The following is a 25,161-nucleotide window of genomic DNA, read 5'->3' as shown; positions in this document are numbered from 1 at the left end:
GCGAGGCGGGCAGCAGGGTGCAGGCGCGGGGCGCGGGGCAGGCAGAGCGGGCTACGGCGCGGAGCTCGCAGTGCAGCCCGCGCTTCCTAGCGTCCGTGCCTGGCCGCCTGTGCCCGCCGTGCCCGTGGCGCCATGGCCTCGGACGCTCTCCCGCTCCGGCCGCTGCTCCTGCTGCCGCTGCTGCTGCTGCTGCTGAGCTGCCGCCCGGCGCGCGCCGACAGTAAGGTAAGCGTGCCCCTCGGACCGGCGCGGCTCGGCGGGGAGCTGGGCGCGAGGGGGCGCTGTGGTGGGGGTGCAGCCCGGGAGGGAGCCTGGGGCCAGGGCGGAGGAACCGAACTTGGGACTTCTCAGCACTGAAGCCGCAGGGGCAGGGGCCGTGAGAGAGGAGAGCGTAGGGGAAGAAGCGCTGGAGATGTAGGGATGCTCGGGACCCAGGGCCTGAGGAAGGGGCGCTGGGACAGGGTCCGATTTCCGGAGGGGTAGGGGGATTCCCCGGAGTGCTGGCCAGGCTCGGGGTTCGTAGAGGAAGCTCCTGGCAACTCTTACCCAGCGACTCCCAGGCTTGCAGCAAGCCATGGGCCACGGCTTTCACTGTCCGCTGGGGACTGGGGGTCCCTTCTACCCGACAAACGCAGCCGGGCTGGCCACTCACCTGGCCTCTGATGTTCTTGCCAAAGACTGGGTGCACCCGCTGGAGGACTAGATAGCTCCAGAAGTGGTCTGAGCTGTTCTCTGCTGTGGCTAAGAGGATCTGCTCTGGTGTCAAGCCCACCTGGGTTCAGTCGCACATCCGCTTCTCAGCCGGTGCCATCACCTTTCTGAGCCTTCCTCTATTCACCTGTGGATACAGGAAGAATCATGGGACCCACTCCCTGCAGTTGATGGTCTCTAGATGCGGTGTGGTCATGCCTGTAAAATACTTAGCACCAGAGCACTTGGGGTGTTCTGGAAATTACTCCCTGATGGCCAGGCTCAGTGGCTCATACCTGTAATCCTAGCACTTTGGGAGGCCGTGGCGGGTGGATCGCTTGAGGTCAGGAGTTCAGGACCAGCCTGGCCAGTATGGTGAAACCCCATCTCTAATAAAAATACAAAAATTAGCTGGGTGCGGTGGCACGAGAACAGTGTAGGCAACAGAGACCCTGTCTCTACAAAAAAAAAAAAAAAAAAAAAACCAAAAAAAACTTTAAATTAACCAGGTGTGGTGGTGCACACATGTAATCCCAGCTACTGGGGAGGCTGAGGCAGGAAAATCGCTTGAACCCAGCAGGCGGAGGTTGCACAGTCAGTCGAGATTGCGCCAGTGCACTCCAGCCTGGGGAACAAAGCAAGACTCTGTCTTAAAAAAAAAAAAGGAAAGGACAGACCTTGGGGAAAGTGAGGAGCAGGACCAGAGCCCTGGTCACAGAGCCTGAGGGCAAAAGAGTGACTTCCAATACCTCTCCAGCCTCTTTCCTGGTAGAATGTGAGTGTCCTGCCTGCCCATGGGCAGATAAAAAACAGAGGCCACTAGCCACACGGTGAGTATATGAGCAGTGGGCTCTGGCCAACCCTCAGCCTGATTCAGCTCAGGGCATGAAAGCACCCACGTACAATGCTGCTCAGGTACTCCAGAGACAAGGAGGGAATGAGTATTTTTTCCAATTTACATGTGGGGAAACAGTGGTGTTTACAGAGGCAGCTGGCTTGCACATTTAAAACCCTAAGTTCTGGCCTTCCTCTGCTAATCTTTTGCTGTGTGACCTTGGGCAAATCACTGCCTGCCTCTGATCTTCAGTTTCTTCATCTGAGAAACATGTCCCCAACCTTCCTTCCATATGGGGCCTCTGGGATTCCGTGATCTGGCTCAGGTATGAGGACAAGTGAGTAGAAAATCCTAGATAACCTGATCAGTGCCTTGTCACCACTGGAATCTCTGGCTGGGAGGGATATTTGGTCTTGGGCATCCTCTGTGCAGAGAGCTGCAGAGCTTGTGGGGGAGAGCTCACATTCAAAACAAAGCAAAGACAAAGAAAACCCAACACCCTGTTTGTGTAGTGAGTCAGCCAAACACTTGCTAGGTTGTGTGTGTATGGGGGGGGGGGGGGGGGGGGGTTGGTTGGCCCGGGGGGGGGGGGGGGGGGGGGGGGGCGGGTGGTGTTTAGCTGTCCCAGGACAAGCTGGGGCTGGTGGGGTGGAGAGGCACAACCTAGAGCTTGCAGGATGAACAACTGGGGAACTCAGCACAGCCCTCCCCCAGGCACCTCCCCTCCCCACACCACTTCAGCCAGCTGGGAAAAATAAAAATCAAGTGATGGGTGAATTTACTCTGCATTCCTTAGCTCAGCCAGACTCCTGCTGGCTCTGCAGAGAGAGCTGTTTTCATTATCACCCGCTCCCTCCCCCGTCACAACCCCCCCCCCCTTCCTCTCCAAGCCCATTCCATTTTCCCTGGGGTGGAGGATGAGCCCTTCGGAGGCCCAGCCTGGGACTTGAAGTCAATGTAGGGCCCTAAAGGGTTAGGTTGGCCCCTCCTCAGGCTTCCTGTTCCTGGGAGCTCCAGTCTCCCCTCTGGCCCAGCACATTCAGGGGTCCAGGGCAGCTCACCCCCAGGACTCTGTCGGTCTCCTTGGCCAGCTCCTCGCTCAACGTGTTTTCTTTTTCATGTTTATAACTAGGTCTCTCCTAAACTGGATTTTGAGTTTCCATCTAAGGAAGTGCTTTGTCGGGGCTGGGAGGAGGAGGGGGGCCCCACAACCTCCCTGGTATTTCTGAAGGGCTGCCCAGCACAGAGGTTGGAATGGACAGACAGGTAACCACATGATACCCAGGCATGGCACCGCAGACCTCTGGGGGGGGCTGCTTCTTGCTGTATGTTCCTGGAATGTGGCCGAGAATTTTCCATCTCTACCTCAGTTTCCCCATCTGTGAAAGGGCTGCCGGTGCCTCACTCCCTCCAGCATCAAGGGGTGGGAAGGGGGTCTTTGGTCAGCCTGCTGAGCAGGGAGCCAAGGACAAAGGGAAGCCCAAGGCCTGTGGGAGCCCAGCCAGGGGAGCAGGAGGGGCTAGAGCAGGCAGGCGGTGGTGTCCGGGGCTGGATCAGATGTTCCAGGCCAGGCCAGTCCCGGGGGTTTAGGTGTTGCTTCGCCTCCGCTCGGGGAGTTTCCGCCTGTGGGTGTAATTGGAAACAGCCTCTCCGGCAGGCGAGGGCCACATAGTGGTGGAGTCCTCCTTCGACACATCAAGACTGTGAGGCCAGGCCAAGCCCCACTGGGTGTCTCTGCAAGGAGGGTCTTATCCCAACACTCCCTTTGGCTGGGGCATCTGGGGCAGAGCCTTGAGGAGCATCATGTGTGCCAAGCCATGTGCCCAGCACTTACATGCAGAATGTTACACATCTCTTGTGCTAACACTCTGAGGCTTCAGCGGCCCCTCCCCATTTTATGATCTTGAACACTGAGGCTCAAAAGAGTCTGATTGAGGTTGTTCAAAACTCCTAAACAGTGGGAGCCTGAATAGTTGAAGCCCTGGAGCCTCTAGGAAGCCTCCAGATAGCCTGGGGAGCCAGAAAGCATCTGAACCATAGGGTTGGAGTAGGGCCTAGGCATCTGCAGCTCCCAGGTACACTCGCAGGCAATTCTGAGGCATGGCCCCCAGTTGAGAACTCATGGAGCGAGTAGGGATCCATGGAGGTTTGTGGAGCAAGAGTAAAGCAGATTACCAAAGAGGAGCTTTTGGGAGATTCGTCCAACACAGGAAGCTGCTGTGTTGTCCAGGCAGCAGTTAATGTGGCCTGAACTAGGGCTATGGCTGTGGAGTGGAGAGCAGGGGACAGAGGTCGGAGATATTTAGGATGAAGGGTCAGAAGAACACGATGACTGACAGATTATCCAGGGTAAGAGGGAGGCTCAGAGATCCAGGCTGGGCAGGAGGGCAGGTAGACATGAGTCTGGGAGAAGATGCTGGGTCCAGTCTTGAATGGATTGAGTTTGGGGTACGTCTGGGCATCCGGGGGAGGTGCTTAACTGGCACTGTGCTTATGTTCTCGGGGAGGTCTTTGCCTCATGGTGAGGTGGGGCTGGCCATGAGGAAAAAGGGTAGACCCAACTTCAAGATGACACAAGTTGGCCGGGTGCAGTGGCTCACACCTGTAAGCCCAGCACTTTGGGAGGCCGAGGTGGGCAGATCACCTGAGGTCAGGAGTTTGAGACCAGCCTGGCAAACACGGTGAAATGCCATCTCTACTAAAAATACAAAAATTAGCTGAGCGTGGTGGCATGCACCTGTAATCCTGGCTACTCAGGAGGCTGAGGCAAGAGAATCACTTGAACCTGGGAGGCAAAAGAGGTTGCAGTGAGCTAAGATCGCACCATTGCACTCCAGCCTGGGCAACAGAGCAAGAATCTGGCAAAAAAAAAAAAAAAGACACAAGTTGAGCCTATTCAGTTGCTGGAACATTTCACAGCTTGAATGCCCTCTCCTCCACTCTAGCTAGACTCATCCATCTGTCTGCAGAAGAATCTCGAATACACCTTCATCTCACTGTGGAATTTCCTTGCAAATACCTGAGTATCTTTTTAAGCACAAACCACTCCTACTTCTGGGGACTTTGGCATCAGTGTGTGCTAAGCAAGCCTACAGGGAGAGATGCAGGGCCAAGGCAGGGACTTTCCTGCTTGGCACAACTCCAGACTTCATGCCAAGGGCAGGATGGGCTGGGCCTGGTAGGAGCCCCAGGTTCTGTGCCCCCCAGGGACCCTCTCTACAGACCCATCTGTCCCAGCCCAGTTGCTCAGGGAGAAGCCCCTGTCTGGTGACTGTGGGTGGGCATGGGAGGGGCAACATGTAAACCAAGTTTTGGAGTCAGGCCATGCTGTGTGACCCCGGGCAAGCCCCTAGTCTTCTCTGATGCTCAGCTTTCTCCTCTCTAAGGTGGGGTTATCGTGAGAGCACAGAGAGGTAGAAAATAATGAGCAAAATGGCAGGAAGAGTTAACAGCAGCGATTTTGATAGCAGGTGCGCCTTAGAGAGCAGCTCTTCTGTGCCAGGCTCTATGCCGAGGCCCTGCATGCATTGATTGTTCAGACTCACCCTAAGCTTATGACAAAGGGACTGTGATTCTCCCCATTTTACAGAGGAGGAAGCTAAGGCTCAGAGGGGTCAAAGCCAAGCAGGGAGGAGGTATGGGAACTGGGACTTGAGCCCGGGTCTGGCTCTTCCCCCTGGCGCTCTACTGCCCTCCAGCCAAGCACAGGATGTAGCAGTCACAGGAAGGGGGATCCTGCCTGGGTGCCTGGCAGCCGGCGCTGGGAGCAGAGGCCTTATTCCAACTCCTGGCCCTTGTCAGGGCCTTGGCCGCCCCCATCAGGAGGTAGCACCTCATCTGAGGAAGGAAGGAATGTCACGGTCCGATGTGGAGGCAGCTGCTGGTGCGGGTGGGTGTTGGGAGTATGGGTGGGTCCCCAGGAAGAGGCTTCCCTGGCCTGGCCACACAGAATACACCCACATCTACCCGCTAGGCTCTTGACCCCATCTGGGGGAGTGGGTGGAGTGGCAAAGGGTCCCAGCAGAGCTGGGAAGGGGACCCAGGAGTCTTGAAGGACAGGCAGAGTTAGGGTGCAGACAGGCCTGAGGAATGTACAGGACCCTGAGCCTGACTGTTGGTGTTCACAGGCAGGGAAGAATTGGCCCGGAGTATACTTCACCCACCGAGAACCCAGGACACACCCACAGCCACCCTCCTCCCCACACTCCCAACCTCTCACTTTCCCCTGCCCCTCCACAGGCTGCAGAAAAAGCAGTGGGGGCAGGCACGGGAGCTCACACCTGTAATCCCAGCACTTTGGGAGGCCGAGTTGGGAGGACTGCTTGAGCCCAGGAGTTTGAGACCAGCATGACCAACATGGTGAAACCGCATCTCTACAAAAAATACAAAAATTAGCCGGACATGGTGGCACATGCCTGTAGTCTCAGCTACTTGGGAGGTTGAGGTGGGAGGATCGCCTGATCCCAGGAGGTCAAGGCTGCAGTGAGCTGTGATAAGGCCACTCCACTCCAGCCTGGGTAACAGAGCAAGACCTGTCTCAAAATAAGAAGAAGAAGAAGAAGGAGAAGGAGAAGGAGAAGAAGACTGGTTCACACTTAAGATGGACTCAATATGTGCTAGGCCCTGTTCTTTACTTTTATTAACTCATTTAATCCTCACAACAACCTCATGATGTGAAAGCCCATTTTACAGATGAGGAAACAAAAGCACAGAAATATCAAGTTGCCTACAATCTCATTGAGGCTCCAGATGCCATGCTCTTAACCTTGTGCTCTAGCATGTCTGCAAAATGTAGGCTCATTTACCCGACAGATATTTACAGAGCTCCTACTGTAGGCCAGGCAAACACTGTTATGAAGACATAGGAGGAAACTAGACAAAGGCCCTGCCTCTAATGGTACCTATTGTGAGGGGGAGGCAGAATATACACAAAAACAGGTCTCATATTTCAGGTAGTAATCGGTTCAGTAAAGAAAACCAAGCCACTAGATGAAGGGATAGAGAGTAACAGGAGGTAAGCAGTCAGGGAAGGCTTCTCAGCGGAGGTGACACGTGAACTAAATGATATAAGGAAGTGAACCATGGAAATATTGGGGGATAGGAGTTTCTGGGGAGGGTATGGCATATACAAAAGCCCTGAGGCTGGAGTGGAGAGAGCCATAGAAAGGGAAGGGCAATAAGGAGTGGTTCAAGGGAGAGTACCAACTCACATGAGCCTTGAAGGCCATGGTAAGGGCTTTGAAGGTCAAAACACCTCCCCAACACACACAGAGGTAGGTTTATTTTGTTTTTTTGGTTTTTCGGGTTTTTTTGTCTGAGACAGAGTCTTGCTCTGTTGCCCAGGCTGGAGTGAAGTGCGCGATCTCGGCCCACAGCAATCTGCGCCTCCCAGGTTCAAATGATTCACCTGCCTCAGCCTCCTGAGTAGCTGGGATTACAGACACCCGCTACCACGCCCGGCTAATTTTTGTATTTTTAGTAGAGGCAGAGTTTCACCATGTTGGCCAGGCTGGCCTCGAACTCTTGACCTCAGGTGATCCACCTGCCTTGGCCTCCCAAAGTGCTGGGATTACAGGCGTGAGCCACCGTGACCAGCCAGAGGTATTATTTAAAAGTGTAGTGCATGTGAAACCTGGTATATAAGTGATCAATAAAAGGTCTCCATAATTTTTATTATCATAGTAAAGCAAACATAATAAAAATTATCATTTTTAAGTATACACTTCAGTAGCATTTGGTACATTCACAATATCATGCAACCATCACCACTATCTATTAATAGTTCCAGAACATCTTTGTCATCCCAAAAGGAAACCCCATACCAATTAAGCAGCCACTCCCCATTTCCGTCTCTCTCTAACTCCTGGAAGCCACTAATCTGTTTACTGTCTCTATGGACTTGCCTCTCCTGGATACAGCATTTCATATTAATGGAACCATATAATATATGGCCTTTTGTGTCTGGCTTCTCTCACTTAACATAATATTTCAAGATTTATCCATGTTGTAGCTTGAATCAGTACTGCATTCATTTTACTTTTTTTTTTTTTTTTTTGAGATGGAGTCTCACTGTGTTGCCCAGGCTGGAGTACAGTGGCTTGATCATGGCTCAGTGCAGGCTTGACCTCCCAAGCTCAAGTGATCCTCCCACCTCAGCCTCCCTAGTAGCTGGGACTACAGGCTTGCGCCACCATGCCCACTTAATTTTTGTATTTTTAAAAGAGACAGGGTTTCACCATGTTGGCCAGGCTGGTCTCGAACTCCCAACCTCAGGTGATCCACCCACCTCAGCCTCCCAAAGTGCTGGGATTACAGGCATGAGCCACTGTGCCCAGCCCTACATTCCTTTTTATGGCTGAATATTTCTCTATTCGGTTGATGGACATTTGGGTTGTTTCTACCTTGTGGCTACTGGGAATAATGCTGCTGTGGACATTCACTTCCAACTCTTTGTTTGGATACCCATTTTCAGTTCTCTTGGGTATATACCCAGGAGTAGAATTATTGGATCTTATGGGAATTTTATGTTTAACTTATTGAGGAATCGCCAACTTTTTCACAGCGCATTAATATTTAAATTGTCGAGCCAGCTGAGGTGGCACATACTGTAATCCCAGAACTTTGAGAGGCCAAGGCAGGAGGATCACTTGTGGCCAGGAGTTCAAGACCAGCCTGGGCAACATAGTGAGATCCCATCTCTATAGAAAATTTAAAAATTAGCCGAGCGTGGTGTCATGCACCTATAATCTCAGCTACTTGGGAAGCTGATGCAGGAGGATTGCTTGAGCCCAGGAGTTTGAGGTTACAGTGAACTATGATCCTACCACTGCATTCCAACCTGGGCCAAACAGCAAGACCCTCTCTCTACAAAAAACAAAACAACACAAAAAGACTGGGCGCATTGGCTCATGCATGTAATCCTAGCACTTTGGGAGATGGAAGAGGGAGGGTCACTTGAACCCAGGAATTCGAGACTAACCTGGGCAATATGGCGAAACCCCATCTTTACAAAATATACAAAAATTGGCCGGGTGCGGTGGCTCAAGCCTGTAATCCCAGCACTTTGGGAGGCCGAGACGGGCGGATCACGAGGTCAGGAGATCGAGACCATCCTGGCTAACACGGTGAAACCCCGTCTCTACTAAAAAAATACAAAAACTTAGCCGGGCGTGGCGGCGGGCGCCTGTAGTCCCAGCTACTCGGGAGGCTGAGGCAGGAGAATGGCGGGAACCCGGGAGGCGGAGCTTGCAGTGAGCTGAGATCCGGCCACTGCACTCCAGCCTGGGTGACAGAGCGAGACTCCGTCTCAAAAAAAAAAAAAAAATTAGCTGGGCATGGTGGCACATGCCTGTAGTCCCAGCTACTAGGGAGGCTGAGGTGGGAGGATCACTTGAGCCTGGGAGGTCAAGGCTGCAATGAGCCATGAGCAGGCCACTGCACTCCAGCCTGGGCAACAGAGAGAGACCCTGTCTTTAAAAATACACACACAGAGACATAGACACACACACACACACACACACACACACACAGCTATTATTATTAAAAGTCCTGGCCGGGCGCGGTGGCTCAAGCCTGTAATCCCAGCACTTTGGGAGGCCGAGACGGGCGGATCACGAGGTCAGGAGATCGAGACCATGCTGGCTAACACGGTGAAACCCCGTCTCTACTAAAAAATACAAAAAATTAGCCGGGCGAGGTGGCGGGCGCCTGTGGTCCCAGCTACTCGGGAGGCTGAGGCGGAAGAATGGCGTGAACCCAGGAGGCGGAGCTTGCAGTGAGCTGAGATCCGGCCACTGCACTCCAGTCTGGGCGACAGAGCGAGACTCCGTCTCAAAAAAAAAAAAAAAAAAAAAAAAAAAAAAAAAAAGTCCTTCACCACCTCTAATTGCACCCCCTCCCACCCGCCAAACACTCTCATCCCAAGGCTGGCTGGCCAGCTGGCTTCTGCCATCTCTCCCTTCCTCCCTGCCATAGCACTGCCTAGTAGTAACTCACTGGAGCCCCTCTTGCTCCCCCCAACAGGTGTTTGGGGACCTGGACCAGGTGAGGATGACCTCAGAGGGCTCCGACTGCCGTTGCAAGTGCATCATGCGGCCCCTGAGCAAGGATGCTTGCAGCCGAGTACGCAGTGGGCGGGCGCGCGTGGAGGACTTCTACACGGTGGAGACCGTGAGCTCGGGCACTGACTGCCGCTGTTCCTGTACCGCGCCTCCCTCCTCTCTCAATCCCTGTGAGAATGAGTGGAAGATGGAGAAACTCAAAAAGCAGGCGCCCGAGCTCCTCAAGGTAGACTTGGTGGGGTGATGGAGGGAGTAAAGGCCTATCATGAGCTGGAGCCTGCTGTCTTGCCAGTGAAAATTCCACATGCTCTGTGAGGCGGGTGCTGTTACTGCCCCATTTCACAGATGAGGACACTGTGGCTCCCTGAGGGGAAGCCACTTTTTGCCAGGAAGTGACAGAGGCAGGATTCTTCTGCTAGTTTATCACCTATTCCAATGTCTTGTATTTTACCCAAACCAATTCAACTGTTGGCACCTAGCTATACTTTAAATTTTGTGGCAGTGTATTGTTTTTATTTTATTTTATTTTATCTATTTCTTGAGACAGAGTCTCGCTCTGTTGCCCAGGCTGGAATGCAGTGGCGTGATCTCGGCTTGCTGCAACCTCCATCCCCCGGGTTCAAGTGATTCTCCTGCCTCAGCCTCCTTCGTGACTGGGATTACAGACATGCACCACCACACCCGGCAAACTTTTGTATTTTTAGTAGAGACAGGGTTTCAACGTGTTGCCCAGGCTGACCTCAAGTGAACTGCCTGCCTCGGCCTCCCAAAGTGCTGGGATTACAAGCATGAGCCACCATGCCCAGCCTTCTCTGAGTTCTTAAACCATACTGTGAAATATAGGATCATCTCCTCATTTTAGAGGTGAGAAAACCGAGGTTGAGAGAACTTAGGTAACTTGTCCAACCTCACATAATGATGGACAGCCTCCAATCTATGCCATGCTTTTGTGCAAATTAGAAACTTTCCGCCAGGCATGGTGGCTCATGCCTGTAATCCCAGCACTTTGGGAGGCTGAGGCTGGAGGATCACCTGAGGTGAGGAGTTTGAGATCAGCCTGGCCAACATGATGAAACGCTGTCTCCACTAAAAATACAAAAAATTAGCCAGGCATGGTGGCGGGTACCTGTAATCCCAGCTACTCAGGAGGCTGATGCAGGAGAATCACTTGAACCCAGGAGGCAGAAGCTGCAGTGAGCTGAGATCACGCCACTGCACTCCAGCCTGAATGACAGAGTGAGACTCGGTCTCAAAAACAAATAAAGAAACTCAGGCCGGGTGCGGTGGCTCATACCTGTAATCCCAGCACTTTGGGAGGCTGAGGCGGGTAGATCACAAGGTCAGGAGTTCGAGAGCACCCTGGCCAACATGGTGAAACCTCGTCTCTACTAAAAATCCAAAAATTAACCCCGCGTGGTGGTGCACATCTGTAATCCCAGCTACTTGGGAGGTTGAGGCAGGAGAATTGCTTGAACCCAGGAGGCAGAGGTTGCAGTGAGCCGAGATCGCACTATTGCACTCCAGCCTGGTCAACAAGAGCAAGACTCCATTTCAAAAAAAGAAAAGAAACCCTTGAGGTCCCGTAGGAAGATGAGAAGAGCCACCCGCTCTGGGCAACACAGCCCCGTACCAGGGCTCCCCGCCAGGACCCGAGGTTTGGTTAGCCATGTCTGCGATAGATGTCAGTCCCCACAGCCAGTGGGCACCTTCATGCCATTTGTGCCATGCTCAGGTAGGTGCTTAGTGGGTCTGGTGGAGCTAAGATTTAAACCCAGGTCCTGCTGCATCCAGAGCATGAGTTCTAAACCACCTTGCTTTCCTGTCTTCCTTTTTGTAGAGGACCAGATTGTTTGGTGTCTTTTTTTTTTTTTTTTTTTTTTTTTTTTGAGGCTGGATCTTGCTCTGTTGCCAGGCTGCAGCTCAGTGGTGCAAACACAGTTCACTGCAGCCTCAACCTCCTAGGCTCAAGCAATCCTCCCACCTCAGCCTCCCAAGTAGCTGAGACCACAGGCTCAGCTAATTTTAAAAATGTTTGTAGGCCGGGCGCAGTGGCTCATACCTGTAATCCCAGCACTTTGGGAGGCCGAGGTGGGCGGATCACGAGGTCAGGAGATCGAGACCATCCTGGCAAACACTGTGAAACCCCGTCTCTACTAAAAATACAAAAAATTAGCCAGGTGTGGTGGCGGGTGCCTGTAGTCCCAGCTGCTCAGGAGGCTGAGCCAGGAGAATGGTGTGAACCCGGGAGGCAGAGGTTGCAGTGAGCCAAGATTGCGCCACTGCCACTGCACTCCAGCCTGGGTGACAGAGTGAGACTCCATCTCAAAAAAAAAAAAAAAAAAAAAATGTTTGTGGAGATGGAGTCTTGCTGTGTTGCTCAGGCTGTTCTCAAACTCCTGGGCTCAGGCAGTCCTCCCCTCTCAGCCTCCCAAAATGCTGGAATTACAGGCGTGGGTCACTGTGCCTTTCCAGTTTGGTGCCTTTTGAAAGTATGTTTTTCTTTTATAAACTACATCTATTTTGCCTGTTTGGTGTCAGAAACTGTGAAAGGTCTGAGATGTTACCCTACTTGTAAGCTAACAAGTTAGTCTACCAGTTTCATGGAAGCTGGCAGAAGATGCAGCCTCCTGGTTCAAAGACAAAGGACTTTATTACAGCAATTGCCAGGTTTCCCCGGCTCCAATTGCCATGGGCTAATGCAGTGAGGGTCAGATAACACCTGCATGTATAATAATGTGTGTTACAGAGAGGAGCCCTGAGCTTAGAGAATCTGAGTCTTTTGTAACAGGCACCAAGGATGCCTGCCCTTTCCTCTGGAAAGAAACAGTGTCTGTCTTCCAGAGCTGTTCACTATACAGCTAGATGGCTCAGCACGGAGACAGTCAGTGCCTCTGCACGTAAGTCACTCAGAAAAGCAAGAGATCCGTGAAGAACTGTCTCCCAACATGTGGCTAAAAATGTTTTCTTTAAATTCAACTTTAGTTTTGTTTTTGTAATGCCTGAATGAATGCCAAGCTCTCAAAATTGGGTGGGGAGTCAGGGGAATGAATTTTAAGCAAAGTGGCATCTTGATAGCTTGGCAGTCCCTGGATCACACTGTCTCCGTGGGTCTCACTTAGGACCCCGCAGACTCAAGGCACCCAGGCCATAGGCCAGTCTTCAGTTATAGCAACAAACCCAATTTCTGCTCAAGTCAACTTCTCGATAACTGAATTGTACACGTTTGACATGAGGACACAAAGCCCTTTCATAAACGCTGGCTCATTTAATTCTTGGCTAATTTAATCCTTGCTACAACCCTTTGGAGAGGGGACTTATGGTACCAGCTTTACTAGTTGGGGAATCTGAGGCCCAAAGTGGGGCTGTGGCCTACAAGAAAGTGTGGCAGTACTAAGACTTTTTTTTTTTTTTTTTTTGAGACAGAGTCTCACTTTATCGCCCAGGCTGGAATGCAGTGGCACAAACTCAGCTCACTGCAACCTCCACCCTGCTCCCCCTTTCCAGTGATTCTTATCTCAGCCTCCTGAGTGGCTGGGATTACAGGCGTGCGCCACCATGCCCGGCTCATTTTTTTTTTTATGTTTAGTAGAGATGGGGTTTTGCCATGTTGACCAGGCTGGTTTCAAACTCCTGAACTCAAGTGATCCACCTCCCTCGGCCTCCCAGTGTGCTGGGACTACAGGCGTGAGCCAAGTATTAAGATTCGAACCCAGGAATTCTCTACTTTGTCCCCTGCCCATTGAAGGGTCATGAGACCTCTTTCTCAGCCAGGAGCCCGCAATCCCTTAGGCCTTCTCAGTGCACAGCTGCCGCAGGGCTCTGGGTCAGCAGAGCTGGCTTAGGGTAATGGGGGATTGACCCGGCAGGTGGGGCTGGAGGAGGAGGAGAGGATAGGCTGCCTCACTGGTACCCCAAGGGTGGGAGTGGGTACGCTTTCAGAGACTGCCCAAGAGGAGAAGGCGGCAGAGGCAGTAGGAGGCAGGGTTGGGGCTTCCTCCTGTTCAGTTTGGCTCCCCCTCCCTCGGCAGGACATTCTCTCTAAGCATCCCCCAAAGAAGGAGGCTAAGGGGAGCCCATGGGATGGGGCTGGGGCACCTACCCTATATCCCACCCCATCTCTACCCCAGCCCTTCCCCTCAAGCTAATAACTCCAGCTGTGGTTTGTCCTCAGCAGCACGGCTATGGTAGGAGACACACTTTGAGTAGCATGACTACTGTCCCCATCTTGTCTGGGGGTTGGAAGGTGCCTGTCACCTCCCCACTCCTTTTTCTTCCTGATGGGACCAGACATGGATCCTGCCTCGAAGAGTCCCCAGGCTTGTGAGGACACAGCTGCTGACCCCAGTAATGGCAGGGTGATCAGTGCTGGGCCAAGGGACATCCCAGGGACTGTGGGAGCCCCAAGGAGGGGATAGAAGGACAGAGCTGGGCCTTGAAAGATGTGTAGGAGTCCCTGAGGGAGAGAGGAAAGAGGAAAGGAGGGCATTTCTGGGTAATGGCAAGCGGGGTGGGTGTGGCACCGGCTTTCTCTCTTCTCTGGCCACACCCGCACCTGTGACTTCCTCTAGCACAGCGCTTCTCAAGCTATCTGTGGTGAAGGGCCAGTTTCTTAAAGATTAAAGTTCTCTCAAGAGCCAATAGTTTCGTAAAATGCTATACAAATGAATTATTAGAAAAACAAAATGAGGCAGACCAGGCGCAGTGCATCACGCTTGTAATCCCAGCACTTTGGGAGGCCGAAGCGAGTGGATCACCTGAGGTCAGGAGTTCGAGACCAGCCTGGCCAACATGGCGAAACCCTGTCTCTACTAAAAATACAAAAAATTAGCCAGGTGTGGTGGCACACACCTGTAATCCCAGCTACTTCAGAGGCTGAGGCAGGAGAATTGCTTGAACCCGGGAGGCAGAGGTTGCAGTGAATGGAGATCACGCCGTTGCACTCCAGCCTGGGCGACAGAGCGAGACTCCATCTCAAAAAAAAAAAAAAAAAAAAAGAAAGAAAAATGAAATGAAACAAAGGCAGACATACACAGGATAAATCTAGTGTTTTAGTGTGAGAGTCCACAGAGATAAAATTGCTCTGTCAAGTGCTACAAAAGTTCCTGAAAAACCTACTCCCATTTTCTATAATGATTGTACCACAGGCTGGTAGTAAGCAGTTTGAACCTGTGCTGCTCAGCAGATCGCACATTGAGTGGCATGGCTGGAAGCACCATCTTTCTCCTCTCCTCCAGGTCATAGCACAGGCTGCTCCCTTTACTTGGCATGTCCTTTCCTGGGCAACTTTGCTTAATTAGTGCTCCTCCTACAGAGCTCGGCCCAAACAAAACTTCCTCCTGGCAGCCTTTCCTGATCCACACCTGCACCCAGAAAAGATCAGCACCCATCATTAATGATCTGGTCACCTGTGTGTTACTACCTGTGCCCCTGATTCTGGCACCTGTGTGTCACTGCTTGTGTCCCCGATCTAGGCACATGTGTGTCACTACCTGTGCCCCTGATTCAGGCACCTGTGTGTCACTACCTGTGTCCCCTGATCTGGATGCCTGTGTGTCACTACCTTTGTCCCCTGATCTGGGCATCTGTGTGTCACCGTGTCCTTGGCAGCCTGTGAGGGACCAGGGTGCCCCATGTTGGTTTTGCTTATCACTGTCCTCAGTGCCTGGCTGACTAAGAATGTGCTGGCCTGGAGGAGGGTGGCAGGGGCAGATCATGGAGGGGTCAGATGCCAGACTCAGGAGATGAGAAGCCACATGTGGGCAGTGGGGAGCCACAGAGAGTCATCTTGCAAGGGACCGACCCTCGCCAAAGCCAGTGTTGGTGGCCGCGAAGGCAGCAGAGTGAAGCCGGGAGCTTCCCATGTAGCCCCTGGGAGGAGCAATCAGCGCTGCTGGGCTTCATGAAGGCCTCTCTGTGTCCACGCAATGCTGAGCTCTGTCCAGACACAACTGCTCCTTACCACGGCCCTATTGCCCCATTTCTTAACACAGAAAACTGAGACACAGAAGCGTCTATGGGCATGGTTCTCAATCTGTGTTCCATAGAGCCCCAGGGGTCCCATGCAGACCCTCGGGGCCAAAGCCAGGTTGTGGGGGAGCAGAGAAGCCACTGAGCCTATCTTTGCTTCCAGCAGAGACTCCCACCCCCGTCTCTGTTTTAGAAATCAGCTTCTGCTCAAAGAAAAGCTCCCTGGCTTAAAACAGTTTGAGTACCCCCTGGGAAGGTGGGAGTAAAACTGTTTTGGAAACAGCCAGCCAGGACCAGACTGGAGCACTGGCCTGTGCAGGCCCTGGGAAATGCTGGAGGGCTCAGGGTGGGGCTGCGCGTGAGGGTGGGCCCGAGGAACTGCCCTTCCCAAGAAGCCAGGGAAGGCTAATTTCCCAACCAGCCCCTTGTGCCAACGTCTCCCTGACACTCTGGCATTTTGGCCATCTGGAGGGAGTGTTATATCCTGATGAGGCATGACAGAGAGGAGAGGGGGAGGGGCAGCTGTAGGGCAGAGCCCTGGGCTGGGCAAGGGATACCCAGCGGCTGCTCCAGGTCCTGCTGCTGACCTGTTGTGCAAGGCCCTCTCTCTCTCGGCTGCCATTTCCCTGTCTGAGCATGAGACAGGAGCCATAAAGCATGATAGGAAAGAGACGGTGATTCATGATATCTCCCCAGCCGAATGTTGGGGAAAGAGACGTGGATTTATATGAATTTGGGTTCTACTCCTGGTTCTACCTTTGAACAGCTGGGTGACCTTGGGCAAGTCACTTCCCCCCTCTAAACTGCAGCTTCTCCATCTGTAAAATGAGGGTGAAAGTTGTCCATACCTGGTGTTAGTTCGGGCCACCAGAGGCAGGCTCTGAAGCCAGAGATTCATGTGCAAGTGATTTATTTTGAAAATACTCCTGGGCTGGACGTGATGGCTCATCCCTATAATCCCAGTGCTTTGGGAGGCTGAGGCAGGAGGATCACTTGAGGCCAAGGTGGGAAGATCATTGTTCAAGACCAGCTGGAATAACGTAGTAAGATCCCATCTCTACAAAACATAAAAAACTTAGCTAGGCAGGATGGTGCACACCTGTACTCCTAGCTACTCCAGAGGCTGAGGTGGGAGGATTGCTTGAGCTCAGCAGTTCGAGGCTGCAGTGAGCTATGATCGTGCCACTGCACTCTTTCCTGGGTGACAGAGTCTCTGAAGAACAAATAAACAAAAAAAGAAAATACTCCCCAGAGAAACTGGAAATGAAGTGAGAGAAGCAAGGTGGGGAGAGGAGGGCATCCAAGTGAGGGTGTGGTCTTGGGAAAAGTGCCGGCCTCAGTCACATCCCCAGAGGAACTCTGGAGTGGGTACAACCGCTCAGTTCGTCCCCACTGGGGCTAGTGAGTTGGGATTATAGATGTCCATGTCAGTAGGTCATTGCCTCAAGGCAGCTGCAAGAGGATGTGTACTCTCTGGCACTTTGGGGACAAAGCAACTCTAAAGAGAGTCACAGATGCAGGCACATGGAAGCCAGGGATGGGCACAAAAACTAGTAAGAGGGATCTCAGAAGATCTGGACAAACTCCTCCAGTGCCCACTACACACCTTCTGAGGTTGTTACAATGATTAATTGGTATAACTCCTTAAAGCCGTTAGCACAGCAGCTGGCACGTGGTAAGGGCTCAGAAGATGGAACCTGTGGCTTTTCTTGTGATTATTAGCAGGCTGGGGCTAGTGAGTGCCCAGGGCCCATGCCAGTCACTCTGAGGCTATGGGGTTCTGGAGTTCTCTTTTATTTTAATCATTATTATTATTATTATTATTATTATTATTATTTTGGAAGAGAGCCTCACTCTGTCACCCAAGCTGGAGTGCAGTGGTGTGATCTCAGCTCACTGCAACCCCCATCTCCCGGTTTCAAGCGATTCTCCTGCCTCAGCCTCCCAAGTAGCTGGGACTACAGGTGCACACCACCATGCCTGGCTAATTTTTGTGTTTTTAGTAGAGATGGTGTTTCACCATGTTGGCCAGACTGGTCTTGAACTTCTGACCTCAGATGATCCACCCGCCTTGGCCTCCCAAAGTGCTTGAATTACAGGCGTAAGCCACAGCGCCTGGCCCAGGTTCTGGAGTTCTTCATTGCAGCAGGGCTCCTTTTACCCTCTGTGCCTGGCTGGCCACGTGCTGCACTCTTTGCCTAACCATCCCCCTTCCCCGGGCAGCTACAGTCCATGGTGGATCTCCTGGAGGGCACGCTGTACAGCATGGACCTGATGAAGGTGCACGCCTACGTCCACAAGGTGGCCTCCCAGATGAACACACTGGAAGAGGTAAGGGCGGGGCTGCTGCCAGAGGCCGGGCTGGTGTGATGCTGGGGGCCAAGGGCACTGTCCGAAGGGGCCCGGGCAATCCAGGCTTCACCCTGGTGACCATGGGAAGCCACACTCCAGCCAGGAGTTGGGGGAGGGAAATGCTGGCCACAGGGTCCAGCCTCTGGGGAAGAGGTCTAACTGGCTCAAGGGCCTGCGGGAAGCTGAAGTCTGAGTGGAGAAACCGAGGCACCTGCTGGTTGTATCAAACGGGTTCAGAGGGAGCTGGAACTTGCAGTTGCCCGCAGTGTACCAAGATCAGGACCCACAACTCTGGGTATACCATTCACACGAGATTCCTTGGTGGCTGGGCATGGTGGCTCAGTGTCCTGGCGCAGTGCCTCACACCTGTAATCCCAGCACTTTGGGAGGCCGAGGCAGTCGGATCACTTGAGGCCAGAAGTTTGAGACCAGCTTGGCCAATATGATGAAACCCCATCTCTACTAAAAATACAAAAATTAGGCATGGTGATGCATGCCTGTAATCCCAGCTACTCAGTAGGCTGAGGCAGGAGAATCACTCAAACCTGGGAGGCGGAGGTTGCGGTGAACCGAGATCGTGCCACAGCCTGGACGACAGAGCAAGACAGTCTCAAAATAAAAAATAAGATACCTTGTCGGAGTGCCCCCTGGGTTGGTAAAACATGGCAGGACTGACCGAGCCCACTGGGCTAGTGCCCAGCTGCTATGGAGGCAGAGGTGCTACGTGTCCTGTCCTGGTCAGGGTGAAAGTGCTATAGGACTGGGCAGGGGACCAGGACTGCCCCTGGGGACAAGGACAGAGTTGGGCGAGCATGGGGGTCTGAGCTGCAGGTTCGAGGTTTGTATCTCTGCTGGCACAGCGTCACCTCCGCCTGTTTCCTGCATCCGGCCTCTGCTGGGCCACTGGGAGTCTGGGGACATACAGCTGCCAGGAGCGGGCGTGGGGGCTTCCTTTCCCAGCTTCCTTTACATAGGGAGGGGGCACCTGGGCATCCTGTGCCCCAGGGTGGGAGATTAACCCCTTCCTCACCCCACAGTTGGGATCACAGTGGCTTTAAGTATTCAAAAAGTGTTTGGTATGTACCTACTGCTGGCCAAGCCCCTGGCAGCAGGGGAGACAGCTGACACTTGGTGAATTTCTTCTGTGTCCCGGGATTTCCTGTGCAGCTAGTACATTCCAGGCCCTCCCGTTGCTGGCTCTGAAGTTATTCTCCTTTGATCTTTCCTCTTGTAACCTCAGGAAATGTTAACCCACTTCATGTAACTCTGAGCCAGACGATCAGGAGGGTATATCTGCTAGGCCTGGAACAAACCAGAGATGGTTTCCACAGCCACAGAAAAATGACTTTTTAATGATCTTCTGTTTTGCATTATCTGTGCTTTGCTTCTGTTAACCATGGTTTACTAAGTGATAACCTTATGGAAAAATTAAGAGCAAAAAGCTTTTGTTCACCCTGGGAGGAGGTGGGGAGAGAACAGCCGGCTCCCTCTGCCAAAGGGAAGAAACTCCCAGGGGGTCAGCAGCAACTTGGGGTCTCAGCTTCCCTCTGCTCTCTTCCCTGACACCAGTAGTTCTCAACTAGGGGTGATTTTACCCCAAGGGGAAAGCTGGCAATAGCTGGAGACATTTTTGGTTGTTACAACTTAAGTGGGGGACAGGATGAGTGCTACTGGGCTTCTACTGGTTAGAGGCCAGAGATTCGGCTAAATACCCTGCAATACACAGGATAGTCCCCAAAAGCAAACAGCTATCTGGCAAACGTCAATAGCGATGAGGTTGAGAAAATCTGTCATACGCTTTGACTTCTATCATCCCTGGGATCCAGTTTGTTGTTGTTGTTGTTGTTGTTGTTGTTGTTTTGGAGACAGGGTCTCGCTCTGTAGGCCAGCCTCAACGCCCCAGGATCAACTGATCCTCCCACCACAGCCTCCCAAGTACCTGGGACTGTAGGTACACACCACCACACCCAGCTCATTTTTTGTGTTTTTTCTAGAGATGGGGTTTTACCATGTTGCTCATGCTGGTCTTAAATTCCTGGGCTCAAGCCTTCCTCCTGCCTTGGCCTCCCAAGGTGCTGGGATTACAGGCATGAGTCACTGCACCTGGCCCCTGGAATCTAGTTTAAAATGCACTTTCGTATTCCATAGCTTTTCTGGTCCTCACAGTGACCCTGCCATTTAGTTGTTATTATGATGACATAATAGCCCATTTCACAGGCAGGGAAACTGAGGCTCGGAGAAATAGTTATTAGCCCAAAGTTACCCAGCCAGGAAGTAGAAAGCAAAGATTTGAACCCAAGGGTATCTGACTCCTGCCTGTTGCCTCTTGGTCCCTGAACCTGAGTCACCCAGGGCTGACTGGACATCAGTCACTTTTAGGTTATCTTTTCCTCTGTAACAATTTCTACAAATGAAATTGTGGACCCATAATTCTGTTGCTCCGCGGCTTCTCAGCAAACTGGTGTTTTCTGCCTCCGACTTCGTGTCTCCTGCTTTAGCTGAAAAGTAGACTCAGACGAAAGAATCCCAGGTCTACTAGAGCTTTGGGGAACTGGGACTGATACCTGCCAGGTCCCCCAGGTTTCCAAGTCCTCTCCAGTGAACAAGGCCAGCTTGGGCGACAGCCCGGCAAAGGAGATCCCTAGATAGCGGGAGGTTTACAGAGCGAGGAGCATTGCGGTTCTGAGCAGTCTGTCTGCTCCTGGCAGGATTCAGAACCAGGAGTAGATCCAGGAGCTGGTGTGGGAGCTGTTAAAAGTGGGCAGGGAGCCAGAGTCCCAGCAAGGGGAGATGAGGCAGGGAAGGAGAACAGGTCTGGGAGTAAAGACAGGGCTCAGTGCAGGGAGAGGAGCCGGTACGGCCCAGGAGAGAAGTTGGAGACTTGGAGGGGGCAGAGATTCACCCTCAGCAAAACCCCAAAGGGTTTCACTCCATCTACATTGTTTGAAGATTTTACAAGCAGAGGGTATTTATGTATTATGTATACAATTTTAAAGTAAATTTAAAGTAGCAAAAGATTGGAAGCAACTTGAGTAACCATCCATAATGGGCAGAGGTGGTGGCTCACGCCTGTAATCCCAGCACTTTGCAAGGCTGTGGTGAGTGGATCACTTGAGGTCAGGAGTTCAAGACCAGCCTGCCCAACATGGCAAAACCCAGTCTCTACTAAAAATACAAAAATTAGCCAGGTGTGGAGGCACGCACCTGTAGTCCCAGCTGCCCAGCAGGCTAGGCAGGAGAATCACTTGAGCCCGGGAGTAAGAGGTTGTTGCAGTGAGCCGAGATGGCACCACTGCCCTCCAGCCTGGGCAACAGAGTGAGACTCCGTCTCAAAAAAAAAAAAAAAAAAAAAACCATCAATAAGGGACTGGGTGGCCAGGTGCAGTGGCTCACACCTGTAATCCCAGCGCTTTAGGAGGCCAAGGCAGGCAGATCACTTCAGGCCAGGAGTTCAAGACCAGCCTGGCCAACATGATGAAACCTTGTCTCTATTAAAAGTAAAAAAAAATAGCTGGGCATGTGGTGGGTGCTTGTAGTCCCAGCTACAAAAAAAAAAAAGAAGAAGAAAGGAAGGAAGGAAGGAGGGAAGGAAGGAAGGAAGGAAGGAGAAGAAAAGAGAAGAAAAGAAAAGAAAAAGAAAAAATAAGGGACTGGGTAAATAAATTGTGACCTCTCAAGCAATGGCATACTGTGTGGCCATGAGAAGGAACAGAGCACAATATATGCAGATATGCATCAGTTCCCAAAATAGGCTGTTCAGTAAAAAAGCAAAGTGGTAAAAATATGTGTGTATGTATACATGTGTTCCTCTGAAGATACAGACTCTCTTTAGAAGGATACACAAGGAACCTATAATAACTGTCGGCACTGAGAAATAAAGGTGGGAGGGTGACATTTTTATAGCCATTTATATCTTGTAAATTTAGTACCATGCGCACGTATTTTTTTATTCCTTCACTTTTTAAATTCAAAAAGTTCATAAATATAGGGTCTCTTGGGGCCTATTTTTTCCTGCTCATGCTTGCTGGGTCCGCCCTCAGCCCATTCAGGGGACTGGACAGCAAAGCCTAATGACCGAAGCTGGGGTGTCCCTCCAGGCTGGGGGTTCAGAGGAAGCTGGCTGGGGAAAGACCTCCAATCCTGCCCCCTCCACAGAGCATCAAGGCCAACCTGAGCCGGGAGAACGAGGTGGTGAAGGAGAGCATGCGCCACCTCAGCGAACAGTTGAGGCACTATGAGAATCATTCCGCCATCATGCTGGGCATCAAGAAGGAGCTGTCCCGCCTGGGCCTCCAGCTGCTGCAGAAGGATGCCGCCGCCGCCCCCGCCACCCCTGCCACGGGCACTGGTAGCAAGGCCCAGGTGAGGCCCCAGCTCTGATCACAGGGCGGGAGCTGGCTGAGCTTGGGAGCTCAGTGTGCCAGGACGTTGGCCCTGAGGGCCAGCTCGGTGGGGGTTTGGGGTTGTAAGATGGGGTTGAGGGCTGGCACAGCTAGAGAGTCCCTGGCAGGGTGAGGTGCAGGGGGTCCCTGCTGTACAGCAAACACAGTCAGCACAGGGAATGGGGATAGGCCTGGGGATCCTGCCAAGGGGGCTGGTCCCTAAGCCAGGTGTTTGGCAACTTTCTCATTCCCAAGTTTGAAACTAGTGGGGACAAGCTTGTGGAGGCGGTGCCCCCTGCCTAGCCCTCAGAGACCAGGTTGACTGCAGCAAAACCGCTTCTAGCCTCCCCTGCTGTGGCTGGGCCCTTGGCTGGGTTGAGCCTGCTCAGAGGGAGATGGGCAATGCCTCAGGGACCCCTGCAGACTGATACCCATTCATCTAACCCACCCTGGGGTAGAGAACTCCAGTGCACCCAGGCACTCCACCTCCAAGCTCAGAGCACACAGTGAGCAGAGGCACTGGTTCTGTCGCTAGGCAGAGTCACCCATGACAGATAACCTGCGTGCAAATGTGATAAACATCCTCTCTGTAGGCAGATGGACTGCAAAGCTGGTTCTCCCTCTGAGCAGATCGATTAGAAAGAACAACTACTTTTGGGTGAGCCAGTTGCACAGAGGCTCCAGCCTTTGCTGGGTATGTGGCTTGGCGAATGGAGCGCAGACTGGATTCAACCCCTTTCGGGCTCCTCTGGCCAGTCACCCTTGGGCAAGACACAAGCCACACCATTATTCACACTGGCCTTGTGTTTCGGTGAGTGACTGAAGAAGGGAGCTGACATTTGTGAAATTCCTACTTTAAAACTTGACTTTCGGCCGGGCGCGGTGGCTCAAGCCTGTAATCCCAGCACTTTGGGAGGCCGAGACGGGCGGATCACGAGGTCAGGAGATCAAGACCATCCTGGCTAACACGGCGAAACCCCGTCTCTACTAAAAAAATACAAAAAACTAGCCGGGCGAGGTGGCGGCGAGTGCCTGTAGTCCCAGCTACTCGGGAGGCTGAGGCAGGAGAATGGCGTGAACCCGGGAGGCGGAACTTGCAGTGAGCCGAGATGGTGCCACTGCACTCCAGCCCGGGCGACAGAGCGAGACTCCGTCTCAAAAAAAAAAAAAACAAAAACAAAAAACTTGACTTTCTTACAGACATTGTCAGTGAATCCCATCGTCACCTGGGAGGTGGGGTGACACTGCCCATTTGGCAGATGAGGCACAGAGAGAGGTCACATGGAGAGGCGGTGGCGGAGCTGGGACTGGCAGCTAGGTCTGCGTGACTGCCAAGCCCACCCTCTTCCTCTCTTCCTCTCCACATCTCAGTCTCCTTTGCTGACACTGTGATAATGGGGCCATTTGTGTCTGCAACTGGGACCGCCTAGATGCCGATAAAGCGGCTAGGAAGCCTGGGCCTTGGCCCCCAGCTGGCTTCCTGCTCATTCCCGTGCCAATTCCACAGGCGAGAATGAAGCGTGTTTTGGCAATGGTGCAGAAGGGACCCGGCTACTGTACTTGCCGTATCTGCTGGAGTTTCTGCCTAACAATGAGTGATGTCACAGGCCCTGTGTTCTTATGCCAAGCCAGCATCAGAGGCATTTAAATAGGAAGTGAAAATAACAAAGCACAAAACGTTAGAAATGGCATATCCTAGAGGTTGGGTGACCAACCCTGTCCCAGTTTGCCTGGGACTGAGGGTTTTTCCAGGATGCAGCACTTTTAGTGCTAAAACTAGGAATGAGTTGGTCACCTTGCCTAGGTGCCTAAGAACCTCTCCCCTGCCCACGTACTAAGACCACTGAGGAAGAGAGACAAGACTTGGAAGGTGAGCAGGTAGAGGAGGCTGCCTTCCGGGCAGCTGGTCCTTCTGGCCTGCCCCCCAGGGGAAGTGGACAGGAGTTGGAAGTGGGACAGGAATCTAACCTATCAAGTTGGACTTCAAGCCTGCAAGGGAACTAAAGAGCTGGGTGAGGAAACTGAGGCAAACCAGTCATGGATGTAGCCACCATGGTGGGGTAAAGGAAAGCTGTGACTTCATGAGCGCTTGGGACATAGGGCCTGGGGCAACACGGCCACCTCCAGCCCCCACGTTCTGAGCTCCCAGGACTCCCCATAACATTTCTTCTACTGTCCTTCAAGTCTGAGACTTCTCTTCCCTTCCAGGACACAGCTGGAGGAAAAGGCAAGGACATCAGCAAGTATGGCAGTGTGCAGAAGAGCTTTGCAGAGAGAGGCCTCCCAAAACCTCCCAAGGAGAAGCTGCTGCAGGTGGAGAAGCTGAGGAAGGAGAGCAGCAAGGGCAGGTTCCTCCAGCCCACAGCCAAGCCCCGCGCCCTGGCCCAGCAGCAGGCTGTGATCCGGGGCTTCACCTACTACAAGGCGGGCAAGCAGGAGGTGACCGAGGCGGTGGCAGGTGAGTAGGAGGGGAATGGGGACCTTGGGGAGTCAGGGATGGATGCCTCCTAGGAATCCCCTCATCATCTCTGCAGTCGGACTACCCCAGATTCAGTTACACCCATTGATTACCTGTTGGGTGCCCTCTGCTCATCCACATATGGGGATAACACCCCACTCAGGGGGTCACTGGGATGAAATAGCAAAACCAACCTGCAGGGCCACTCGGTGCCTTTCCAGTATTTACAGCTGTCTTCACCTTTGCTGGACTTTTCTTTGTGCATTTGAAGATGTGCTGAAGGTCCACTCTGACCAGGTGACAGGGAACGGTAGAGACACAGTCCCTGTCCCCACAGATCTCATAGTCTAGTGAGAAAAAAATACCTATGACCAGGCAGCTGCCACAGTGGGGGGCAGGAGAATACCGGGCTCCTGA

At 52.6% G+C, this 25,161-nt stretch overlaps 1 protein-coding gene across 1 annotated transcript in view; it reads left to right on the top strand.

Annotated features, from left to right (window-relative positions):
- The first annotated feature begins 19 nt into the window (after positions 1–19).
- The window catches only part of OLFML2A (olfactomedin like 2A), a 38,383-nt gene continuing 13,241 nt past the window's right edge, over positions 20–25,161 (top strand). Inside the window, exons 1-5 of the mRNA XM_025360760.1 lie at positions 20–225; positions 9,548–9,811; positions 17,776–17,883; positions 22,060–22,266; positions 24,495–24,744. Coding sequence (XP_025216545.1) covers positions 133–225; positions 9,548–9,811; positions 17,776–17,883; positions 22,060–22,266; positions 24,495–24,744 — 922 coding nt within the window. The 5' untranslated portion in view covers positions 20–132. The remainder of the gene's footprint in view (positions 226–9,547; positions 9,812–17,775; positions 17,884–22,059; positions 22,267–24,494; positions 24,745–25,161) is intronic.

This window comes from Theropithecus gelada, chromosome 15, assembly GCF_003255815.1.
Source record: "Theropithecus gelada isolate Dixy chromosome 15, Tgel_1.0, whole genome shotgun sequence".
Classification (NCBI taxonomy): domain Eukaryota; kingdom Metazoa; phylum Chordata; class Mammalia; order Primates; family Cercopithecidae; genus Theropithecus; species Theropithecus gelada.
Note: the sequence above shows the minus strand (reverse complement) of the source record. Positions and strands in the feature narration are given on the sequence as shown.